Source organism: Falco cherrug, chromosome 5 (assembly GCF_023634085.1).
Source record: "Falco cherrug isolate bFalChe1 chromosome 5, bFalChe1.pri, whole genome shotgun sequence".
Lineage (NCBI taxonomy): Eukaryota > Metazoa > Chordata > Aves > Falconiformes > Falconidae > Falco > Falco cherrug.
The window spans coordinates 82,042,248-82,065,585 of NC_073701.1; the positions used below are offsets into that span (position 1 = coordinate 82,042,248).

The following is a 23,338-nucleotide window of genomic DNA, read 5'->3' on the forward strand; positions in this document are numbered from 1 at the left end:
GGCTAACATTTCCCAGAATAGGAGTTCTTTCTAGGAAGACATTAGGAGTTACCGATACCTTGCAACACAGCAGACATCCGAATTTAATCACCCCGTCACCTCTGCACTACAGACTGAAATGGGTGTACAGGTACAGAAGAATCTGCCCCGAGTGCTGATACGGTCAGTGGTTTCCCGTCATTCTTCAGACGGACTCCACAGAAACCACTTTCACCAACGCTGCATTTAACTGGCTAAGAACTACTGACATGAAACAGCTACATGTACACAACGTTTGTCGCATGCCTCCAATTTACCTTTTCAACCAAAACATAGTACCATTTCATTTTTTTCTTCTGTGAAATACCAGCCTGTTTTTAAAGAAAAGACCAGTTTAGTTTAATGATTGCTTGTCTGGTTGTGTTTCAACTCAACAGACAATTCAGTTTGCCAAGTTTCAATTTATATCCAGGTTATGCCATAAGTGAATTAATAAGCTCTTTGACCACACACCAACAGGGTCTAACAACGTATAGCTCTGAGAAATACTTATTTCTCTGCCAACTTTATGATAAAACTCAGTAAAAGGATTTGCCCTATTGACCATCAAATATTTCTAACAGTTTTTCCCTTTGCGAAAACATATGCAGACAAATTTGAATCCTGTGCTGTTTGAATGCTGTAATTACAGAAAACTCATAGTTATAAATGCCAGATTTTGCAATGAAAACTCCAGCCAAGAAAATATTTTCCAGTGGGATTATTCATGAAGCTCTTCTTGTCAAACAACAGAGTTTACTCTTGTTGTTTTAATAAAACAAGAACTTAAAAAAAAAAAAAATCACACACCCATGAAGTTACCATTCTTAGAGAATAAGGGGGGCGGGGGGGGTGTTGGGTTTTTGGGGTGTTTTGGGTTTAGGGTGCTTTTTTAGTTAAGACTATATGCACAACAGACTCAATACAACCCAAATATACAGAGCCTTAGAAGAGGTAAAAGACGGTTCCGGATTTGAAAAAAATAATTTAAGAATCTTGCCAAATAAACTGTAATAGGCACTGTTAAACTTGTACTCTAATTTCTTATCCTTGGACTTTTTATACGTTCAAGTCAGGGACTAGCAACTTACAAGAGTCCAGATCTTCCAGTTTAGGCTGGCATCACAGCCACTCCTACATGAGGACATCAGTCACACACAATACTTAAATGTCATGCACAATAATTAAATTATATTACAGGCACTTAGGGTACACATGGGCTTTTTATACCAAATAGCCTTCAGGACTACATATTCCTGATGCAATTAAAATTAAATAATCATAGCTTTCAAATGCTGGTTCTACAAATAATAAAAAGCACACACCCCAGAAGACTGAGGTGTTATATGTTCTTACAATTAAGCTGAGTAAACATTAATTCAATTTATATTTATGCCCCATGTGAAACTAGGAAGTTTAGTCAAGCATTTAATCAATTGCAAGATAAAATTTCAAAAACAAATGAAAATAATTATGTATTCAGATGTATTATAAATATCTAACACCGTAAGATATATATTTTTTTTATGGTCCTTATGCTTTATTAGATTTTCCAAAAATCCAAGTCAATTAAAAACATTAGCACTAGCAACTAACACGCTGCCAGCAACATCAAGATTTGTATCCAAATATTGCTGCATGCCATAATTATGGCTGTTCATGTACTTCAAAAAGAAGATTAAAAACATGATTGAAGAGGTTGTTAATGTTTTACATGAAGGTTCTTTTCTTTTAGTTCATCTGGTTGTACAAAAGCTCATTTTGTTGATCCATCACTTTTCTGATTAGCCTGATGAATGAAGCATTGACTTACGTCTGCGTACTTCTATGGTATAACATGATTGCATTCATTTAACAATTAATCAAAGACAATGAGATACTTAGGAAGATATCATTTAGGTTTTTTTATCAGTTTGCTTTGCAAGCGCAAATTTTCAGGCTCCTGAAAATGAAATGTTGCAACATAAACTGATAGAAATTTCTTGTTTTGATTTAGTATAATTTGACTGCCTAAACACACTTTAAATAATATATTTCTAGATGGCATTAGAAGTGGTAAATGATTTCTTCTTTTCACTGACAGTTTAAATAAACTGAAGGCCAAACCCAGTTATAAATTAATTTTCTTTTTAATTAGGTAGGATTTTTTCCCAAGGCTTATACAAAAAATGGTAACTTTTCTAGATACTATGTAGCATTGATCAACATCATATAGTTACTTTTGCCTTTTAATTAGTTTTAATTCACATTAAAAAAAAGTATCACCACTATAAAATAAAAGAACACTTCACAAAAATAATCTTAGCAAAAACCCTAAGGGTTAATAAGTTTACCATCTTTTAATACTTTCACTATTTGTATAAAACAAAAATATGTACAAAGCTCTCTTAAGGTATGTGTGTGAGAAAGATGACTAGATAAATAATTGCATGGCATAAAATTACATTCATTCATTATTTCCATGCAAGTGCTCTTAGCTAAAGTAATATCTGTCTTAAAACTTGTTTCCATTGACTTTAACATTGCAAGGTAAAGATCTAGAAATAAAAAATGCATGACTATTGTATTACTATAAAGTATTCAGAATTAAATGGCAGTTTTTCCTAACTGTATAACTTTGAAACAACAATCTTCATATATATATATATATTTTTATATATATATATGTGGGCTTAACAAATACCCAAAAGGAGAAGCAGCATTTGCCCTCTTGCAACAGGAAGAACACTTCTGCTGCAGACCTTCAGCTGGAAATCTCAAATAAAGCTTACTCCAACCCTCTTAAGTAAAAAAAGCCATTTTAATACAAAACCCCAGTAGTTTCATGATAGGTTTAGCTGCAGTTCGAATATTTCCTGTTAGTTAAAAGTGAAGGCTGCATAAACCTCAGCCAACTTCTCACTTGGGTTTGTAGTCATTTTTGCAAAATTTGTGAGGTCCACGTCATGTACTTCAGCCTGCACAGATCCACAAGAACAATGCAACTCTGAGGGAGCTCAACACACACTGTAGTGAAAAAACAGCAGGAGCCCAACTCTGCTTGTGTAAGACTCCTGGATACTCTCAAGAGCTGAAGGATTTTACTGTCCACTTTCTCCTACTGCATTTACAATAATCAAGTCTCATACACCTCTTCAACATCCATTGCTCCCACTCTCTGGGGCTTACAGACTGCTCAGAATCCTGCTTACCCTCACGCTGAAACACAAAGTCAAACTCAGCGCAGGGCTATCAGCCAGACCTCTAAGAAGCATACAGGCACATGACACTCCTTGATCTCAGTGTTGCCAACGGTCTAAACATTTTTAAACTCCCAATCTTTAAAATGAATGCAAGTTTGATGGGCTTTTTGGTTTGGGTGGGGATTTTTTGTTTTGGGGTTTGCTTGGTGGTGGGGGGTGTGTGGTTTTTTGGTTTGTGGTTTTTGGTTTTGGGGTTTTTTTGGGGGGGTGGGTGAGGCAGGGACAGTGTTACTGTCCTCAAACTCACTGACTTCCAGATAAAGAAAAAGGCATTTTGCTCCCTCGACAGTCAAAGCCTCATCACAGTGACATTGTACATAGAGCCTTGTGCAGGAAAGACTTGCTTTTCAGCTGCTGTTGTGTCAGTTAGCTTCCAATCCAAGGAAAAGGCTGGGTACTTGGAATTCAGTTTTAAACTCGCTCACAACCCAATGCAACTGTAAAATTCCACATCCACATAAGAGAAGGCAAAGCTTCTGAATATGCTCAGAATGAACTTTCATCAGCTAAAAATGCTGTAACTTTACACAAACAAGCAACTGTGGAGATAAAGCAAAGTCTAGGTTATTTAGCTATTGCACAGTGAAGAGTCAAAAGGGTAGCATAAGGGGTTTTTTTCAGAGCACTGAGACACATTCCTATAACTATTAGTACTTAAGAGTTCGAGTTATTTTTCCCTTCAGTAACTCCTCTACTAAATGAAGTGGATTTTTGCAAATGAGACACTGCCTGTCTTTCAGTCGCAGCATAATGCAGTCTAGGCAATAAATTCTTTCCTACTGTTTGCTTTGCAATTACAATTCCTCACTGATATCATAACTCAACACAGTAATAAAAAAATAATCAGTATTTATCTAGTGCCTTTGGATTAAAACTTTTCTTCCACTGTCAAAATAAAGCAGAAGTTAGCTGGTTTTAAAGGTTGTGAAACATACCCAGACAAGGAGCAACAGATTTCTTTTCACTGTTCCACAGTAGCCCAGCATTCCAACTATGATGAGGAAACAGCAGACTGCAATCATGACCGGGTGGATCACAGGAAAGTAAGTCAAAATGACAGCCTCCTCCACCCTAAAACCAATCAGATCCATAATCAAAAAAAGCATGACCACACAAAAACGGTACAAAAGAAGAACGTAATACAGCCATTAAAACAAAAATGGTGAATTAGTAGATGCGTTCTTTCCAGTGCCCTACACGTTTCACAAAAACCTCTTCTATGTGGTTTTAAAGTCAAATACTGCATTCAGGTACCAGAAAGTAATGCATCACCCAAAATTTTGGAGTGAAGGTGATCTTCCTGTCCTGCACTTGCATGGTATGTAGCACAATGAGGCCCTGTTCCATCACTAGGGCTCACAAGCACTGCTGTAACAAAATTAACAGCATTCCTAAATCGCTGGACTAAAAAAATGTATTCAAAACTAAACAGTAATATAATATGGGCCAAAAATTGATCCCTGTCGGAAGAGAAAGTATAGGAATAAAACAACACTGAATTCATACCTTTTTAACTGAAGCCAGAAATTGTGGCAAAAATACACTTTTCAACAAAACAATAATTAGCTCAACAGAAGACTACTTAATTCTAGAGATCTTAAGTAGGAAACTTGCAGTACAGAATGAATGATACATACTGCAATCAATCACCCACACAGATTAATAGGTTTAACGAAAGTTTTACCTTGTTTCTGCAGTTAAAGTGAGAACATTATTCAGGTAGTCTCTCATCCAAGCAGAAACACCTAATACACTGATGGACATCAGCTAAAAAGAAAAGATGAAGTTACTTATCATGCATTTTTTAGAAAATTGCAAGAGCATTCATAACTTAAGTAGAGGATCAATTATCAGGAACGTATTTCATGCATTTACTTATCCAAACAGCATACTGTCACCAAAACTGTACTTCTATACACTCAGAGTTGGTTTGCTGCCCAAGTGTTTAGGGAGCCAGTGACAATAATCTTCTCTTCCAGTATGCATAATTAATGCCCGGAATACCTTCTCGTCCACCCAGTGATGCTACTGCTGGCTCAAGTCCTCCTGCTGTACATCATACCGCAGAAACAACAGTGAGACTTTATGCGCCTAAAATCAGTGACTTTCTTCAGGGCTTACAGGTGGTATCCACCAGTCTGTATGAAACCATGCTCAGGTACACAGCCAGTGAAAAATAACCTGAAACCCCATGCAAAATACAACGGTACTGATACATAATAGGAGATGAGATTTATCTTGGGGGTAAATTTAGAAGATTCTGATACTCTCACTTATTCAAATAGTCAAACCATGAACACTACACCTCAGCTTCCTGAACTGTAAAATGACAGTAAAACTCAATGCACTTTCAGTTATAAATCCCAGATCATCAAAGTGTTTGGGTACCTAACCTGCCAAGTACTTGAGAGGCATAAAGCCACTACACTTTGACCAGGACTGCTCCTACAGCAAGTAAATCCCCGAGACTAAAACCACTTAGAATTGCCTCCACACCTTGGCAGACCCAGATTTCTATCACCTGATGCCATCATGCACACCTGGGATCTACCAGTAGAAGCTCTGGCCTCTGATTTTTTTGAGAAGCCAAACCTGAATTACATGGTCAGAACACATCTGCTACATTGAGACAGCACCAGCTCTTCTGTTGGTAGGTACCGCTAGAGGACAAGACGCTCACCACGGCACTGGTCCATGCACTTTGCACTGGGCTAGGTAAGCCAGCGTGCTCTTCATCCCGGAGGAGGGCTCACAGAACAGTGGCAGTCATCCCCACCTCTGTGCATGCTCTCTGGCCCCCAGAGCACCACCTGTCCTCCTGCATGCACAGGGCAGACAAGAGCCACTGCTCCCCAAACAGAAGGTGAGACACACAGCTATAAACTCCTTCAAGGAGAGGAGGGAACCACTAAGCTTTTCTACAAAATGGAGAAAAGGCAAGGTTACTAATGCCACTGCGTACTTCCCGGATCATTTCAGGGAATTCAGTTGGTTTACTACACACAAAGAATTTAGGAATAGTGGTCTCACATGGGCACCTAAGCCTGAACTACAGCTCAGGGTCCGAACCTGGCAGATTCAGGACTTCAGAAGCACCACTGCCTAGCTGAGGGAGGGAGACCTAAGCATGCTGGCTCTCCTGAATGCTACTGTTTTCATGCACTGCATAGGTGTATGCCAGGAAACCTCAGCATTATACCACCTGCATCTTAAACCAGCGAATCTCCCCTGTTGCCTTCAACAGCTAGCTTCCCACACACCGTATTTCCCTAAAGTCGTTATGAAGGATAGATAAGTTAAAAGGTTCAAACTTAACACCTTCAAAATTTGCCTTTAAAATTTCAAGGGAAGTCCCAGTGGCTACTCCACATCTTCCTCCTGCTTTTCAAAAGGGATGCACAAAGTACAGGCACTGCCTTGGTTCTGTGTGGTGCCAGCAAGAGCCCTGGGAGCTTGGCATGCTGCAAGCATAGTCCTGAAAGCTAGTGCACACTACAAGTCTATGTACACACATGTCCTTTATGCTCTGTGGGATCTATTTTGGTTGGTAGAACAGCAGGAGTAAAGAGCATTTTCTGTTGTGTTACTTGCAGGGAGCTGCAGGAGCAAGGAAAAGAAGATGACTAGAATGTCCTTCTAGATGGACTCCTCAACAATGGCTACCTCCTTGGAAGAAAGCATCAGGAAATATATCACACTAGCAATAAAAACACATTTCTAACACTAAGAGAGGTAAAGAAGACTACAACCAGCCAGCCTAACCTTCTCACGGTAAAAAAGCAACTGGCAATATTTTTAACCCTCCACATCTCCCTGCAAGTCCTCCTGATACACACAGATAAATTGTTAGCTCACACTTCCACTCTATTTATAGTAAAATACTTGAGATAAATTTGGTTACGCTGCTTTACAGCAGTGGTGCTCAGGAGTGAGAAGACCATCAAAACCACACTCCTCAGCAACTTTTAGTAAGAGCCAGATGGTCCTGCTACAAAAACTGTTACCAGAAAAATGTTTACTTGGTAAATAATACTATTCCTCCCATACCAGACTGGTGGACTGCCTAGTCCCCACTCTTCATTAGGAACTCACAGGCTGCACTCATTTTCCTTCAGTCTTCAGTATGCAGCAATACATTCCTGTACAGCAATGAGAGGTGGATTCCTTGGAAAAAGGCAAGAGATCGCTTCTTCAGCGGAGGCACGATTTGGCAGGCAAAAGAGTCACCACAAGGGTACTGGAGCCTGCAGGTTATTTGGCAACAGATGGAAGATGACGGAGCAACCAGGTAAAAGGCAGAAGGGACAGAAAGGACTTCCCAGAGATCAAAAGCAATGAGCAGAATCAAGCCACTGAGAGAACCATTCAGTTTGCTGGAAGAAAGGACTTGCATTCAAAGGCAAATGAGGAAGGAGAACTTTTGTTTCTGCTCTGCCTGCCTAGGTTGAGTTTTCTCTACCTAGATACGTATTTTTGCTCACATAAAATCAGTGAGAGGAAAGCGTAGGCAGACGCATCTCCAAGCTGTGGCCAACAGACAGCCACATGACTTCTACACAAACACTTAATGACCGTATCATGAAACATGACTGATTTCATTTATGAATGGCAACTGGAAGAAAAGGACTGCTTCCTTTCACCTAGGAAACATAACCTTCACCAATAATGTAACTATATGAATACTTCAGCTCATAAGAACAAGCTCTCTATGAAAGGTCTCTCACTTCATTCAAAAAGCTTTTAGCCATTTAGGTCCCCTGGCTGTTCTCCTTCAGTGTAAATTGCTAACAATCAATTCCTACTGTTTCTTGCCAGACATAAATTACATGCTAGAAAATTCCCTCTCTCTGTAAACCCTGTGAGAGCCGCACTACAGCTCACCCACTCACCTACCCTGTGCCCTGAATGATCTCACCGCCACTAACTTCTTCAGATGTTACTGACTTCTGTCTTAGAACGCACGTATGGTATCAACACACAAGCTAGCTCAGCACTACTCTAAAAACATACACACACAATGCCTTACCTCGATGCTACACAGACGCTACAACACAGATTACCTGTGCAACACCCTTCTGCCAATCAGACAAATTCCTTGGGAGAGAAGTCCAAAGTGAATTATTACTCCAAATAATCCAAAAAGCCAGAGGGCTGTGACACACTGAATTTACATCTATGAAAGTCAGCAACACTCAAACTGAGGCGGCACAAAGACATGACTCAGAAAAAGAACAGGCAAATACTCCAGAAGCTTCTCTTGAACAAAAAAACAAACCCAAAAAACCACAAAAGAGGCCCATGGAAAAGCACGCTGTGGTAACTCAAAAAAAAAAACCAATTCAGCAATAGATTGATTACAAAAGGTATGTTTTATGGCACATAACCCAGCAAAAGCTTAGCAGCTCTTCGCTAGCAGAGGAAAGTGCTGGGAAAAAAGTCCTATTCCCCTTAGATCAGCAGAAGTGAGCCTTCGGGCAGGAACACCCTGCAGGATGAAAGATGTATTCACAACACCAGACTGCCCTGCATAATGATGACTGATGTTTACCTTAATAACAAAAGATTATCAAGCACTAACTCATACCCATCAATCAACTTGCTCACCTGCTTTATAGACACAAGGGAATCATGAGAACACAACACTGACCTCCACGGCCTCCTGTTTACAGCTCAACATGCACATGTGCTGCCCTGTAAAAGCACTAAGCATCCTCAAGGGCCAGCTGACATCAAGGAGGCTCCAGGCACCCACCACTTCACACCACCTCTGGCAGAGGCAGATCTTCAGCCAGCAGCACAGGAATTACATGAACACCAGCAGCACAACTCAGCCCATGCACTTAGCAGGCATGAATTGTAACAACCTCCCGAAAAAACCTGCTGTGCATCCAAACCTACTAGCAAAGAACAGCAGTCCCATCACTGCAGTTCACTGCCATGTGATTTTCAAGGAGTCATGGACAGGGGCAAGGTCCTGATTACAGGTTTTGTTGGTTTATTTGGAGGAAGGCAAAAAGGCAGGCTTAAAAAACTGACAGCCCCGACTTCAGCCATTGTTTTGTAACTAATTTAGATGTAAAACACAGTTAGAAATCTGTATCAAGCAATCAGACGAAAGCCCGTAAGTTTTGAGAAATAAAACTACGAAGATAATTCTCACCACATTAGCAGTTACATCATTTCACCAAAAAGTTTTCATCCAAGCTTCTCTGATGACAGCCAGTCTGCTGTGCTGTAAACATAGTATGATAGGCAGTAAAACATGTTTATTTGTTGCAGCTGGCTGCACAAGTCACTATGGGTTTCATCCTGAATTGTCACAGTATGTTATATAGCCATCAACAAGACACTGAAGAGTTTACAAAACTGCCTGCTGTCATACCCTATTTTAAATGTATTTTCACACGGATTAAACAACAGTAATAAATCATATTTTTATATACAACCAATATGCAGATCACACAATAAAGTACTGAATTTCCAAACTAATCTATGAAGTTCTTAAAGCTACTAGAGCTCTCTTAGGCAACTGAATTATAATATCTAACAACAGCTCAAACTATTAGGAGTGGTCACTTCCAAGCATATTTTAAATTACCTTTAGAACTCTTTTATATAAATTATGCATAAAAATGAAAAAAATGTCAATTTGTATTTTATTCATTAAGTAGCTACTTTAAGCCCTTATTGTGACAGTCCTACTCATAATGTCTTTGAGGTCACACCTAAACTGCAAAATAAATGTGTGTTTTCAATTAATAGATGAACATGGATTTCTGTCTTTGAGGGAGTAAGACTAATTGCTGTCGCTATGTGCACACTTGTTTTTCATTCTTTCGTTATTTCTGGCATTCAAAGATTAAAAGTATCTTCTATATTAAAAATCACACAGCATTCTTTTTATGATAACAGATGTGGCAAACAACTTCAGGCTACGCTCTGGTACCTGTACAAAATGCTGACTAGCCGCACTTCAGAGCAACTTGCTTTGCAGAAAAAGGTTTCCAGCTCCAAGGAAATTACTTCCCAGATATGACAACATTCATCAGAACATGTCCTTTAATTTTAGTAAAGAAATCAACCTTGAGAATTTTTTTCAGTTAAAACCGATTTGGGTAACCCAAGCTGTGACTTGCCAAAGGGGGCATGGGGATAAATCACTACCAGGTTGTGAACAGAACATGTTGCAAAGGTTTCACAGAATTTTCACAATTAGGGTCAATACTCAGATCATTGAACAAACATAGATGACTCAGATCCCTGGATAAACAGACAACTACATTTTTTTTTGTGAGGGAGAGGCATAAGGGCAGGGGAGAGCAGGACTGGAGGTCTTGTTTTTCTGTATTACTTGGCAAAATCATTGAAATCTTTAGAGAAAGGGTGGCCTATAAAAAAAAAGGAAATTCCCCTATTCCCCACTAATGCACTTTTTATTCTACAGACATGCCAACTTTTTGTTTTAGCTAAGCTTCCTACACAGGGTTATGCCTTGGTGCCCTCCCACATGCAAACAGCTGAAGCATGTACGTATTTGCACTTTGAATCTGCCTTTGCTTGCACAGCTGCAACACTGAGTTAACAACCTGCTCTGCGTTTGGCACAGGCTAGAACTTGCACGCTTCGCAATAAGGCAACTGCCAGAGCCCTGACAGACTGCTAACGGGTCACCCTCCCAGGGGAAGCAAGCAGGTTTCCCAGCAGTTAGCTGTGCAAGGCTCCTACAGCAGCCCAGCATAAGGAACAAGTGAGAACCCACCTAAGCAAACAGGTCGAGGTACAGTTGATCTACCACCCAGTTCTACTGAGTGTCAGACCTACATATCAACTTCTGGGCTGTGTAGCACAAGGGTACATTAAAAGCAGAGGGACAAGAAAGTGCAAACATTTCTCCATCCATCCCCTCTGTGACTACCTAGGCACTGCACTTCTTGTTAGGACATGATTTGCGCCACTCTTCCCTCAAAAGTAAGCATCACACTGTCAAGAGACCTTTTGCCTTTGGGGAGGCAGAAGCATGTGCTGCTGATTGTGGGCAATTTGCAGCAATGCTCAGAGCTCATGTCCAGATCCATATTGCAAGCCACACACCAATGTCAATACAATACACCTTTACATATACACGATATACTCTTAATTATATTTTCTGTAGGAGCTTGTTTTTGTTCCCAGACAGCAGCCTACCTTGCAGATGGCAGGCAAATTATTTTTAAACCCAGGATATGTAACTGGAAGACAGGTATGAAAAAAGAATTATGTATTACATACATCCACAGGATGTATGTATCAGCTGGCTGTCAGCACATCACTTAACTTTCCCGTTTTACATGTGAATACCCATGAGCACACAAAGATGACTAAAATGAACCATCATTTTTAAGTAAATCACACATTCCTACAAAACTGTACAAAATTAAACTGTCCCCTGTACCTTGGGAAATAGCTACAAGAGATTAAAAAATTGGTCTTATTCATATGAGCCTTGTCTAGTGTCTACCACAGACTCTTAAAATGATGATGGAAAATCTTCACAATACAGAAGCAGTGCCTGGGGATTCATGAATAATTGGGTAGCTATCTTCTACAGAAAGAGATGCAAATTTAAAGAAAAAAAATATGCAACTACCTTAAGGCCAGATGGAGCTTCCCAGTTCTGCTGGAGATCATGGCTTACCAGTATAAGCATATAGTTTGAAGTTTTTCCATCCTCTTGAGCTATGAGCTCAAATGTAGCCAGCACAGGTTTGTCCCTTTATCCTCAAGGTTGATGCAATGAGTTGCACATAGTTAGTTGTGAGGATTATCCAAGAAACGTCTGTGCTTTCACTGAATTCTGAAAGCCAATTAAGAAGCATATTAACGTCATTTCTAACATTAGGATGGGCTCTGGGTTTATTTTGTCCTTTCCATTATCACAGCAAGCCACTCTTTTTTCAGAACAGTTTTGCAGAGACTCATCTACCAATTCACTGTTGACATGCCATGTGGGGTGAGCCATATCATCCACAAAGATATGTGGGATAAAAGGTTATACAGCGGTAGATATAAAGTTGACTTACGGCAGAACTCTGCTTTGCTTTGTTAGGACATGGTCTGGTAATGCAATGATGTGATACAAATAACACAGCCTAAAGACACCAGAACATGAAAGATTTCTCAAAGACCAGAATTAAAAGTTTTTCTCATCCTTTAAATCTCCTCGTATAGCGTGCTCTGCTGAATGCATTCCTTTAAAAGATACCATTTTCCCACAGAAGCCAGAGTTACTCTTGCATGGCTTTTAGATATTTTCTTTATACAAGAATGATAAGAAAATAAAATTCCGATTACACAGGTCTACACTGCAGACTCTAAAATCAGACTGTACTAGCCTAGACTTAATCCCATGTTTACACTGCTCCAGGTACCCAGCCAGGCAGCGTTCATTTCAATGAATATTATTAGTCACTTAAACTCCTTGAAAACTTGACCCAAACACTGTCCATTCCAAGTACCTACAAATGCCATCAGTGAGTGGAAATTGGAAAGAAGCAGAAACACAACTTCTATGCAGAATCTCATTCCACAGAAGGGAGAATAGACTATTTCTTTCTCATGTCAAGTACATTTGAAAAATGAAGCAAAAAAATACTAGTTTTAACACACACATTTGAGGTTGGAAAAAGAAGGAAATACAGTACTACTGCTTCCAGCCACCCTTAGTGCTTCATTGCACGATGCTAACATTCCCTTGCTCTGGGTTCTCCGGTGGTACACATAGCTAAAACTAGGAAGATTTAAGTGTACAAACTATTCAAAACAAAAGGAAAACTAAACTGGAAGCTTGTCCCTCCTTCATTGTATGTGATTTTTTTTTTTTTTTTGTCACAAGCACAAATTCAAGATAGTTGCAAAACAATTTCCATTACCTGCAAGAAGGGTTTATTGGCTGCAACCACACAGCCAAAGTTAGATGGTACTGCTACGCACATGAAGGAAAACTTAGGCACCGCTCAGCAGAAATAGCTATCACCAGGTGGAAAAACCTCACAGAGTGAAGGATGTGGCAACGTTGCTAACTTGGCTCACACATCCACTGGCACTATCAATCATGGGTTAAGAGATCCTCACCACCTAGGACGCAGTCATCTGCAACTTACAATCTTGATACGTCCAAGCCACTGCAGTACCATCATACTTAGTTACAACTGACATAAAGGTAGCTGCCCCTCTTTTCTGCCTCACATGCTCACCAGGAAAAAAAAAAATAAAATAAAAAAGCTCACAGTCTTCTCAAGGTAGAAAGGTCTATACGTTTTCCTGCACATTAGCTATACTTTGCTTTTTATAAAAAAAATGAAAAAATTGACACAAAAAAAATGTGCTGCTTTTACTAGCATCTACGATCACTACCTAGTCCATGTATTTTGACTATTTATAATTTTTTTTTTAAAGAATACGCATGGCTGAGCTGCCAAGTAAAACAGGCCTATGCCTCTCACAGCTATTGCTTTGCTTAATCCGCTACTATTGTAAGCAGCCAGTAGACTGATTTTTTTCCTGTATTCAGCCCCATTTTCCAGTTCCTGTTCTGCCCTAGGGGTCACTGTGCTTGGATAATCTCCTGTTACGCCTGTGCCATTATTTTGAGCTGGCCATGTTCTGCCACTGAAGGTCTCCCTAGCATGCTTGCTTGTGAAGGTGGTTTAATCGGGAAAGAGACCACAAAGCACTGAGCAACAATGGCAACATTGCAAAATGTGGCAGGGAGGATTTCTGTGAGGACAAGTTACACAGTGCTCAAAATGAACGAAGGTAGTCATTTTACATCCATGACCGCTACTGAGCTGGAACAGAGTCAGTAGCTTGCTGATACAGAAAACCCCTACCAGAAGGAAAGGCCCTGTAGTCTCATAAACTGCCTAAAATACATTTGTAGAACTACCAAAACTAAATTTCTCTAAGTCCTGACACACATGCTATCTAGAGATAATAAAGACCAGTACTGCCACTAAGAACAGAAAATTAGGAAGCAGTAGTAGGCATGTCTTCTCTAAAGCACCCCTAAGTTAATCTGCTTAGTTAAGCACTAAGTCTTCACTACAAAACACCAAACACCCATTTTTGGAGGGCCCCCCCTTTTTATTAGGCTGTCCAGAATGTAATACGCTGCAAATAGCAGTGTTACAAAGCATGAGGCGAGATACCTGCAGGCATCAAGTTGTGTTAGTTTCATAAATTACCTTAAGAAATTATGGTTATTTATATTTGAGTATAACAGAATGAAACCAAATGTTAACTGCGGAATTTAGTCTGAAGGATATTCCTTGTCCACAGCACTGTCAAAAAAACTCTTATGAAATTAGAAGGCTGAGGAGGTGCTGAAACTGCAACTCCCGTTGCTTTGAGACATCTTGAAGTCAGAGGCATGATTCAATTGACCCTGGAAACAGCTTCCAGAATGGTATCATCAGGTCTATTACCACAGTCAGCCACTTAATCAACAATTAGAGCACTGACAACAAATTGTTCCCACCTCAGAAGAAAACTCCTTTCAAGATCTGCTGCAAGTTGCAGCTCCAGAAGTACCAATCCATTCACATAAATCCAGTGCTTTTCTGGAGCAGTAAAGGCAGTACATCGATTGGTCCATTATCAAAACAGGATGAACTATTATGAGCCTTAGGTTTCCAGTTGATTGCTTATGAATTATTCACATCTAAGCAGGCTTCAGCCCAAAAATGACAAAACGCATGACAAACAAAATTGCCTTCCGCCCTCTCATGCACACACAGGTATATCACCCTGTCTACCATTCCTCATCACAGCTCATCAGCTGAGCCCAGTAAAAAAAAAAATAAATTCTTTCTTTCCAAATAGATAGCATACAACTGTACACTTAAGAGTAACACTCTGGAGAAGCTACAAGGATGGCAGCAGAGTGACTGATAAGGTTCTCTCACTTCTCTGCTGCTGTAGGCTCTGCCAGCAACCAAATTATGAAGACACCAGTGTGCTGTGGCAACCATCCCCATCTTAAGTTTTTCAGCAATATTAATGGTCAGACTGGCCAGTTCTCTAGTGTGTAACATCTTCTTAAGGAGCTTCAGAGGCACTAGTCTGCCCTCACCAGGCTGGCAATGACAAATGTGGGAGTCTCGTCATACACACACTGGGACAGTTGCACACAGGACATGCCTGAAGCCCATTTCAGATGTTCCCTGCTAGGAGACTGACCATCAGACCCTACCAGACAGTGACTACTGGCTCTTGCACAGTTTTTGTCCAGACTTCAAAAGCTTTCAGCCCCCAGCCTGGAGAAGAAAGCAATCCTTTCTGTACAATGTCTGGTGAGACATACTGCCAGACACTACTACAGTGAAACAAGGAGAGTGTGTCACCCTGCTCAAGCCAGGACTCTCAACCAAACCATGATTTTAAGAAGTCAACACACAGTTTGCACATCTTCATTGCTTCCAGCGAAATACTGATAAATGACACAGACACTGGGCACATTATCAACAGGCCTGAAGTCATTTGGAGGCAATGGCCCTTGGGAAGGAAGGAAGGAAGAGCAAGTGAAAAACCCTCCAAGACCGGTGTCCCAAATAAGGAGATCTGTACAGAGCCTGGAACCACAGCATCACTCTTGTCTTCACCCGCTGGGACAGAACCCACCATTCTCAGGAGGAACACTGCTGCACATTTTCAAGTGGCTGATCAAACCTCCTGACATCCAGCCCATAACCTGAGCTTTTATTTATCCAAGTAAGCACCAATATAAGCAAGCTAAAGCTTTCCAAAGGGAAGGAAGAGTGGCAGCACGGGGAAATCATGGTCCCCATGTCCACACCAGTGCACAAGCACCTGCTGCCAAGGGAACTTTTCACAAGAAAACTTTGCCTCACAGGTCATGCTCCAATACTCAAAAAAGTCAGTGGCAAAATTCCCACTAAGCCAAACAGGAAAAAATTCAAGCTCTGCCAGAGGAGAGATACAGCAGATTTCACAACAAGCAGCTAGTAGCAGATCTGTATTTAGTTGTTAAATAACAGGACCAGATAAGAAGCAGAAAGAAGGTTTTTTACACACACATTCCTTCAAAGTCTGATGCAACTGCAATACACCCAACTACCCACCCACGTATTTCTTACCACACAATTCTAGCACACTTGGGTTTTTTTGCTTATTTGCTTATTTTAGTTTGAACCAAACCACTGCACTCATCTACTCTATAAAATGCATAGAACTCCAAATGGACTAGACGACTTTTCATTTGAATTCCAACACCTTTAATTTTATATACATTATGGAAGAAAACTTCAACTCTTTGCAACATCTGTGAAGCAAGTCATCTGCAATGCTGGCATTATTTAATTACATATTCACATGCTTCAGCACTATACAGATTTCACTTAGCTGCTTGAGTGTAATTTCCAGTGTCCTAGACTCAGCTAGGAAGATTATTAATTACAGGCATTTCTTACATTTTGGAGACAAGCATGGTAAGTTACTGCTTTCCTTCCTAGGATCTGTCATGCCACAGCAGACTCAAAAGATTCTTTTTCCTATACGACAGGGGGTGGAATTTACACTTTCTAGTTGAGGGTGATCTGAGACATCATTATTTAAAGGGAACAAAATCTAAAGAATGAGAAGTTACTTACAGCCATGAATGCTTTAAACCAAATCTAGACATGAATTAAGAATGGGCAAAGTTAACAGCAGCACCACGTGGTTAGGGCTGTTGCACTGCCAAGCTCAAAGGTGCTGTGTAGATCCGTATCTGAGGGCCACAACAGAAAAACACATGAACAAAACAGTAAGAAGGAGCAATATGACACGGCAAGGAACTAAAATCTGAGCAAAGAGAGTAGACACTTTTACACCTCCCAGGTGAAACCTTGATCTCCCTAGAGAACTGCAACACAATGCACTAGTTCCCCCCCAAAGATAAGGGCAGGCTTTCCCACACAGAGAAAGCATCTTGGATGAGAAATTAAGCACTCTCCTCCAGTATTAAGGCCTCCATCACCATGCAACAGACAGTGTGAGGGTATAACCTCACACGTAACCTGGGTACCACCTAAATGGCTACTTCAACTGCAAAAAGCCATCACTGAATAATAAATCTGATGGGACACAGCAGGCAACAAGCATGGAGGGCAAGGGAAAAAGAGCAAAGTAACTTTAAGGGGACAAAGACAGCCGTGAGTTAAGGTGTGAATAGGAACTGATAGGGCAGCTCAAGGCAGGAATCACAGGAAGCAGAGGAAAGCAGCAGACAGGCAAATGGCAGGACAGGGTGTTTTCAACCATGTGGATGTCCATTCGCTCAACTCTAACAGCACACGTGTAAAAATCCAAAGTTGAACTTTGGTCAGTTAAACCCAGGCAACCTTCACCTTAAAAGAAAATACAGGATTTCACATTTTGTACCGTATCCAATGAAAACCATGTATGGTGTGAGAAAAAAATACCCATCATTTTTTAAAATAAAGATTTCCTCATCTCCTATCAAAGGGCTTTATTCCTACACTCACTACAGACATAACTTATTTTTCACCTTTATTAAGCCCAATATACAAAGCTACATACAACAGATTTTCAGATCACTTGCTTTATATAAAATCTACCGTTCTGTACCAAATGCTGCTTAACGGTTTTCTCTCTCATTCATATTCTGATTTCCACCTAATTTTCAGTGATCGTGGGACTTCATCTCAATTCCATTATAAAATAAGCTTGGTCCCAGCCCATGTAATATCCCAGTGTCATTCAAGTCTACTGCACCTCAGGGGTCTGCCACCATGAACAGCTGTGTGATGCCATGCCTTTTGCCAATTACACTTATCCAGCATAAATGTGGAATATTCAGGCGACGCAGATTTCATTTGGTGCAAGTGAGTAAGGAGTCTGAGCAATCTCCATTATGCTGTTTGTCCAGAGCTGTGAAACTTCAGGAGCAAGCGCCGATCACACCCACTTTTGCTGGAGAGAAAGGAGCCCTGCTGCTACAAATACAGCTTTGACTGAAGTGATGAAAACAAAAGAAAGAAATCACCCCAGGCCTTGCCTGCCAGTTAGGATCTGGCAGCTGAAAGCACAAAAGAGACTCTGGGCAAGGCCTTCGCGGAGCATCAGATACCTGCAAGAGCTCAGAGTTCAGCTTGGGTCACAGGATGCTCCGAAACTCATCCAGTCAGGAAGCCACAGCACCCGTGAATACTTCCCTCTCTCCGTATTATAGGTGCACGAATTCACACGTGTATTTATAACACTAGGTTAATACCAAATCTAATTTTACTTGCAACTGCTTTCCAAACACTTTTTTTTTTTCTTTTTTTTTTTCCCCCCAGCGATCAGTACGCCCTTACGGGAGCTGCCTGGCACGGGGGACCCGCCAAGGGCAGCGCCGCTGCCCCTGCGCCAGCCCCGCGCCCAGAGGCCGCCGCGTCCCCGGCCCCACGCCGCCAGCTCGCCACCTGCCCGGGCGGCGGCGGCCCCCGGCCCGCTGCGGCCCCCGGCCCGGCCCGCTCCGCGTCGCTCCACTCACCCAGAAGAGGAGGTTGAGGGCGTAGAGCAGGCAGCGCAGGCACTTCACCGAGTCCTCCCTGGCCATGGCGAGCCCCCGCGGGAGACAGCCCCATCCTCTCACCACATCCTCCCTCCCGAGGCCGAGCCGCCAGCGCCCTGCGGGGAAGCAGCGGAGAGGGGTCGGGCGGGTCGCCCCCGCCGAGGAACCGGCGCGCAGGTGGAGGTGCCGAGCCGAGGCGAGCCGAGCCGCGGGGCAACCCTGCACCGGGAGCGGCCGAGCTCCGCGGGGACCCCCGCAGCGCCCACCGGCCGCCCACCCCCCGCAGCCTCCCTTCGCCTCCCGCCGCGCCCGCCGCTCCCGGAGACAGCGATGGGCGAGGGCTTCTTAATAAAAATGAAACCGTGGAAAAGGGAGAAGCCGCGGGCTGCCCCAGGGGCGGAGCGGGACTGAGGGCAGCGAGGGCACGGCCCGGGGGCGCGGGTCTCCTCCCGCCCCGCAGCGGGGACGCGCCGCTTCGGGGAGGGCGGCCGGGGGACAGCGGCCACTCACCGCCCGGGCGCCCCCCTCACTCACTTCCTCCGGCGAGGACTCATCGGGACGCGGCGAGGCAGCGCAGCACGGAGCCGCGGCGCCCATGCCCGGCGGCCGGGCGCAGCCTCCAGCGGGGCACTGAGGCGAAGAACCCGGCGACTGCCCCCGGCCCCTCCGCCCCGCCCGCAGCGCTCCGCCGAGCCCGGCGGCGGCCAGCGGCCCCCACACCGCCGCGCATGCGCCGCCGCCCGCGCCCGCGCCCGCCGGGTCCTAGCGCCGCCGCCGCGCTTCCCGCCCTGGCAGCGCCCCGCGGGGTGAGGCGGGCAGGCCCGGCGGGGAGCGGGCAAGCGGCGGCCCCTCTGCGGCCTGCCGGCTGCGGGGGCGTACCTGCGGGGCGGAGTGGCGATGGCAGCGCGGGGCGTGTGCCGACTGCACTGGGAGCGACGGCGGGTGTCCGCGGGGGGAGCTGCGCCCGCCTGGGCGGCGGTGGCTGTCGGCCTGTGGGGCAAAGCCCAAAGGGGCAACAGCCCCGCACCCGGCCTGGGCTGCATCATTCCTTCAGGGGAGACGTTAGGCCGTGGGCTCGGACAAACTGAAGTACATGAAACCCCCCACCCGAACTGCGGCGTGTTGGCCCAGAGTGGCAAACACCTCACACAGCCTGGGGCTGCTCGCAAGGTTTCACAGGCCTTTCCTGAGTTTTCGGCGTTGTTGTGTCAGAAATTACACCTGCCGACACCAAACCCGGCCCTGGTCGTTGAGGGCCTGTCCCCCGCTCCCCACCCTCAGCAGCAAATACAGAAGTGCAACTGTATTGGTGATAAATTATTCCAGAAACTGGCAAAATCCGCACTTACTTAGGCAAAACGGCCATTGATTTGCCCCATGCTGTGCGTGGTCCTTAAGGCACCGCAACTAAGTTGAAAAGGTAATCCCATCTCTGAAATCTGCTAAAGTGTTGTTTCAATGTATATATCTCTCAATATTTCAAAAGGAAGAATTACAGCTTAAAACACGGAGTTACATGTGGATTAGCAAAGAATTTCCCATGAATACCTATAAAGGTGTTGCAGTGCCACCGGCACAAAAATTTGAAGAAAATACACTGAAAAAATGTTTCTTACCTAGAAGAGGAAAATGATCTTCACTACACATTATATGAAGACTGGTTTAACAACTGCTAGAGAAAGCTGGGAAAGAGGAAAAAAGGATGTAACGGATGAAAGCTAGCTCTTGCGAGGCCAAAGAAAAATCTGTTTCTTGAAGCACTAGAAACAATGACTTGAAAAAACACACAAACTCCAGATATTCAAATGCTTTTCACTGAGGCTGCTGGTGGAATCTCACTTTGGCTTTAATTTCCACATTTTCTTGGCATTAGTAATGAATTGGGGCAGACAGATTCTTCAGGTGTATTTATCCTCCCTTAAAAAGCAAGGAAAATGGACATGGATGGACATAAAATCCCATGCAACAGGGATTTTATGCCAAATTTATAGAAGTGAAAAGGGTAGTAAAGTTGAAAGTACTCAAGAATGTTGCAGAAATGTGGTGTGCAAAGATTTTTCTTCCTTGAAATTTTCTAAGCTTTAACTGCTATTTTGATCCTCTTTTCTGAAATCAAGAGCCCCTCCGGGAAGTGTAGTATGCCACATTTCTAATCTGCAGTGAATATTGCTAATTCCAAACCTAAGTAAAGCAAACTGTGCTAAAACAGATACTGTTAAAAGGTGGCATTGTACATTCATTGTGCTGTTTACATACCATTCATTCCTCTTATTACTGAAGACTTTGCTTGAACACAGTCAGCAAGACAGATCTTGCACAGGTACGGCATTTTCAGTGAACCCATGCCAGTTTACAAAAACAGTGTCAGTTTGCAACTGAGCTCCAGCCTTGTCTGAGGACAATACAGTCTGTTATAAACCAAATTAATTATAATTGACATGTTTGTGTTCATGATTGTACCTTCGGAGAAAACAAATTACCTGAGCAAGGTTTTATAAAAAATGCACAACAAAAATATTCAGTTATCTTACACCTGGTGATTTTTCTTGAAACATACCTAAAACAGAAAATGGGAAATTCTTTTACTTGTTTCAGATATTTTTTGGCTTAGAGCTCAACTATTCCCAGTGCATCAGGAATCTGATGCAAAGAAAAAGAAAATGGTTCTCTTGTTAAAAAGCTTACTAAAAATGTCACTTCAAGATTATATGTCTCTGAATATTCATTCTTGGAGGTCTTTGGTCATAAGATGCTCTCCGACTAATTTCTTGAAATTCCGTTACAATAACTCCACCACAAACATAAAAAGGTTCCCCTAGTTGGTTAAAGAGTTTTGCTATCATTTTGCTGTTAGCTAAAATCATTAGTTGTCCCAAAGAGATTTTGCTCAAAACCTAAAGAAAGCAGGTCCTATTTATGAATGTCTGCCAGATACCATAGGGCCCAGAGAAAGGTCCCTTTGGAATACTGCTTTCTACCAGACTGTCAAACTGTGAAATTTCCATGATGTCATCACTGGGAAAGAAATGCACAGAAAGTTCCCATGCATTCAAAACAGTAACTAAACTGGAAGTATTAGCTGATCACCCCCCAAAAAAATCAGGGAAACTACTATGCTGCTTCAGTACACTTTTTTGTTTGTTTGTTTTCCATTAAATTAAATACTTCAGATTTTATTTAGAGCAAGACGGGAATATTTTTTACAAACAGAAGGTGAAGCTCTTCATATTTATACTTTTTTGATCTAAGAGTTTGCTGTTAGCAAGTAATGCTTCTTTAGCTGTTAGCAAGTAATGCAGCACAGAGACTTATGAGCATGGAAGCTATTGAAGCCTTGTGGATTGATATTGTCTGCTTGGGTTCTCTGATGTCTAATAAACTACAAATCATGAAGCCTTTTTCTGTGACAGGGCATCCACAATAGTTTTCCAATATGAATTCTGTAGACTTAAATATGATACAGCATTTCCATCAATAGAAAAGGACGGGAATGGAAACACAAATAGCTCTGATAATCTCTTTCCTCTGCTTAACTATTTTAATTTGATGTATAGAAATTTAATATCTGTAAGCTAGCTCCTTTTTGTCATGTGTGCTTGAAAATGGTCAACAGGTTCAAAAGCTATTAGAAGAGTGTGGACTGACAAACATGTCTGCATGAATACTACAGTATGACCTCATAAGTCCTTCTTCATCAGGAAACTTGACTAAAAGAGGAGTGGATATTAAAAACACCCATCCAGCATATAGCTGCAAGTGTCCTTAATTTAAACAACATGAGTAGCCTAATCAAGTGGAATACCATTAGGCATGTGTGTAAATTTATAGGTGGTTATTGCTTGATACAAGGTGCAGGAAACTTTATCATTGAAAAAGCAATGAGTTGAAGTAATTTCCCTTTATATGCTGCCATTACATTTAAAACTACTCAGGTGAGTACTGAACAGAGGAACATATGTGCAGATGTGCTTTTGTACATACTCATTTTAATTCTGTATGGTATCTACTCACCTTGGTCTACACTAATAAGCTAACTGCTCATGTAGAAATTTACTTACAAAATTTTGTTTAAGCTAGAAATGTCTTTGATAGCACCAGGGCAATTCATAACGAGTTAATTTTAATACATTTGTTCCAGCCACACTGTCCGTTAGATGTGGAGATTCTGTGATCCCTTTTGGTTTGTGGTGTTTGCATAGTTTTGAGGCTACTTACGCCATTCCTTTTTTATACATAGCTTTTTAATTGCAAGCCCCTGCCAGGTATTGCCTGTGTAGGCAAGTTCTATAAATGGCATCTGTCTTCAATGAGTAATTTGTGTGATTAACTGTGCCAACGCTGACCTCTGAGGATGGATTTCTGAAGCTAGCTGTTAGCTGATCAGTGTCTCAGGTAGGCATCTCACCACTTAGTCTTGTTTTCTCAGCGTGTTACTTCACTGTAATAGTATTCTGTACTTTGGTCCTGTTTGGTTAGCTTAGCTCTTTCTCAGCTTCATTCCATGTCTGTCTGCTCTTCAGGC

At 42.2% G+C, this 23,338-nt stretch overlaps 1 protein-coding gene across 4 annotated transcripts in view; it reads right to left on the bottom strand.

Annotated features, from left to right (window-relative positions):
• The window catches only part of TSPAN12 (tetraspanin 12), a 45,317-nt gene extending 25,797 nt beyond the window's left edge, over positions 1 to 19,520 (bottom strand). Inside the window, exons 1-5 of one of the 4 annotated variants that reach the window (XM_055711156.1) lie at positions 18,796 to 18,933; positions 11,887 to 12,093; positions 9,421 to 9,492; positions 4,945 to 5,027; positions 4,196 to 4,331 (exon numbers count right to left, since the gene is read on the bottom strand). In XM_055711156.1, the coding sequence (XP_055567131.1) occupies positions 4,196 to 4,331; positions 4,945 to 5,024 (216 nt within the window). In that variant the 5' untranslated portion in view covers positions 5,025 to 5,027; positions 9,421 to 9,492; positions 11,887 to 12,093; positions 18,796 to 18,933. Of the gene's footprint in view, positions 1 to 4,195; positions 4,332 to 4,944; positions 5,028 to 9,420; positions 9,493 to 11,886; positions 12,094 to 16,906; positions 16,929 to 18,795; positions 18,934 to 19,326 lie in introns of those variants that run through there. The other 3 variants (XM_055711154.1, XM_055711155.1, XM_027809032.2) reach the window with 3 other exon arrangements.
• Positions 19,521 to 23,338: the final 3,818 nt, after the last annotated feature.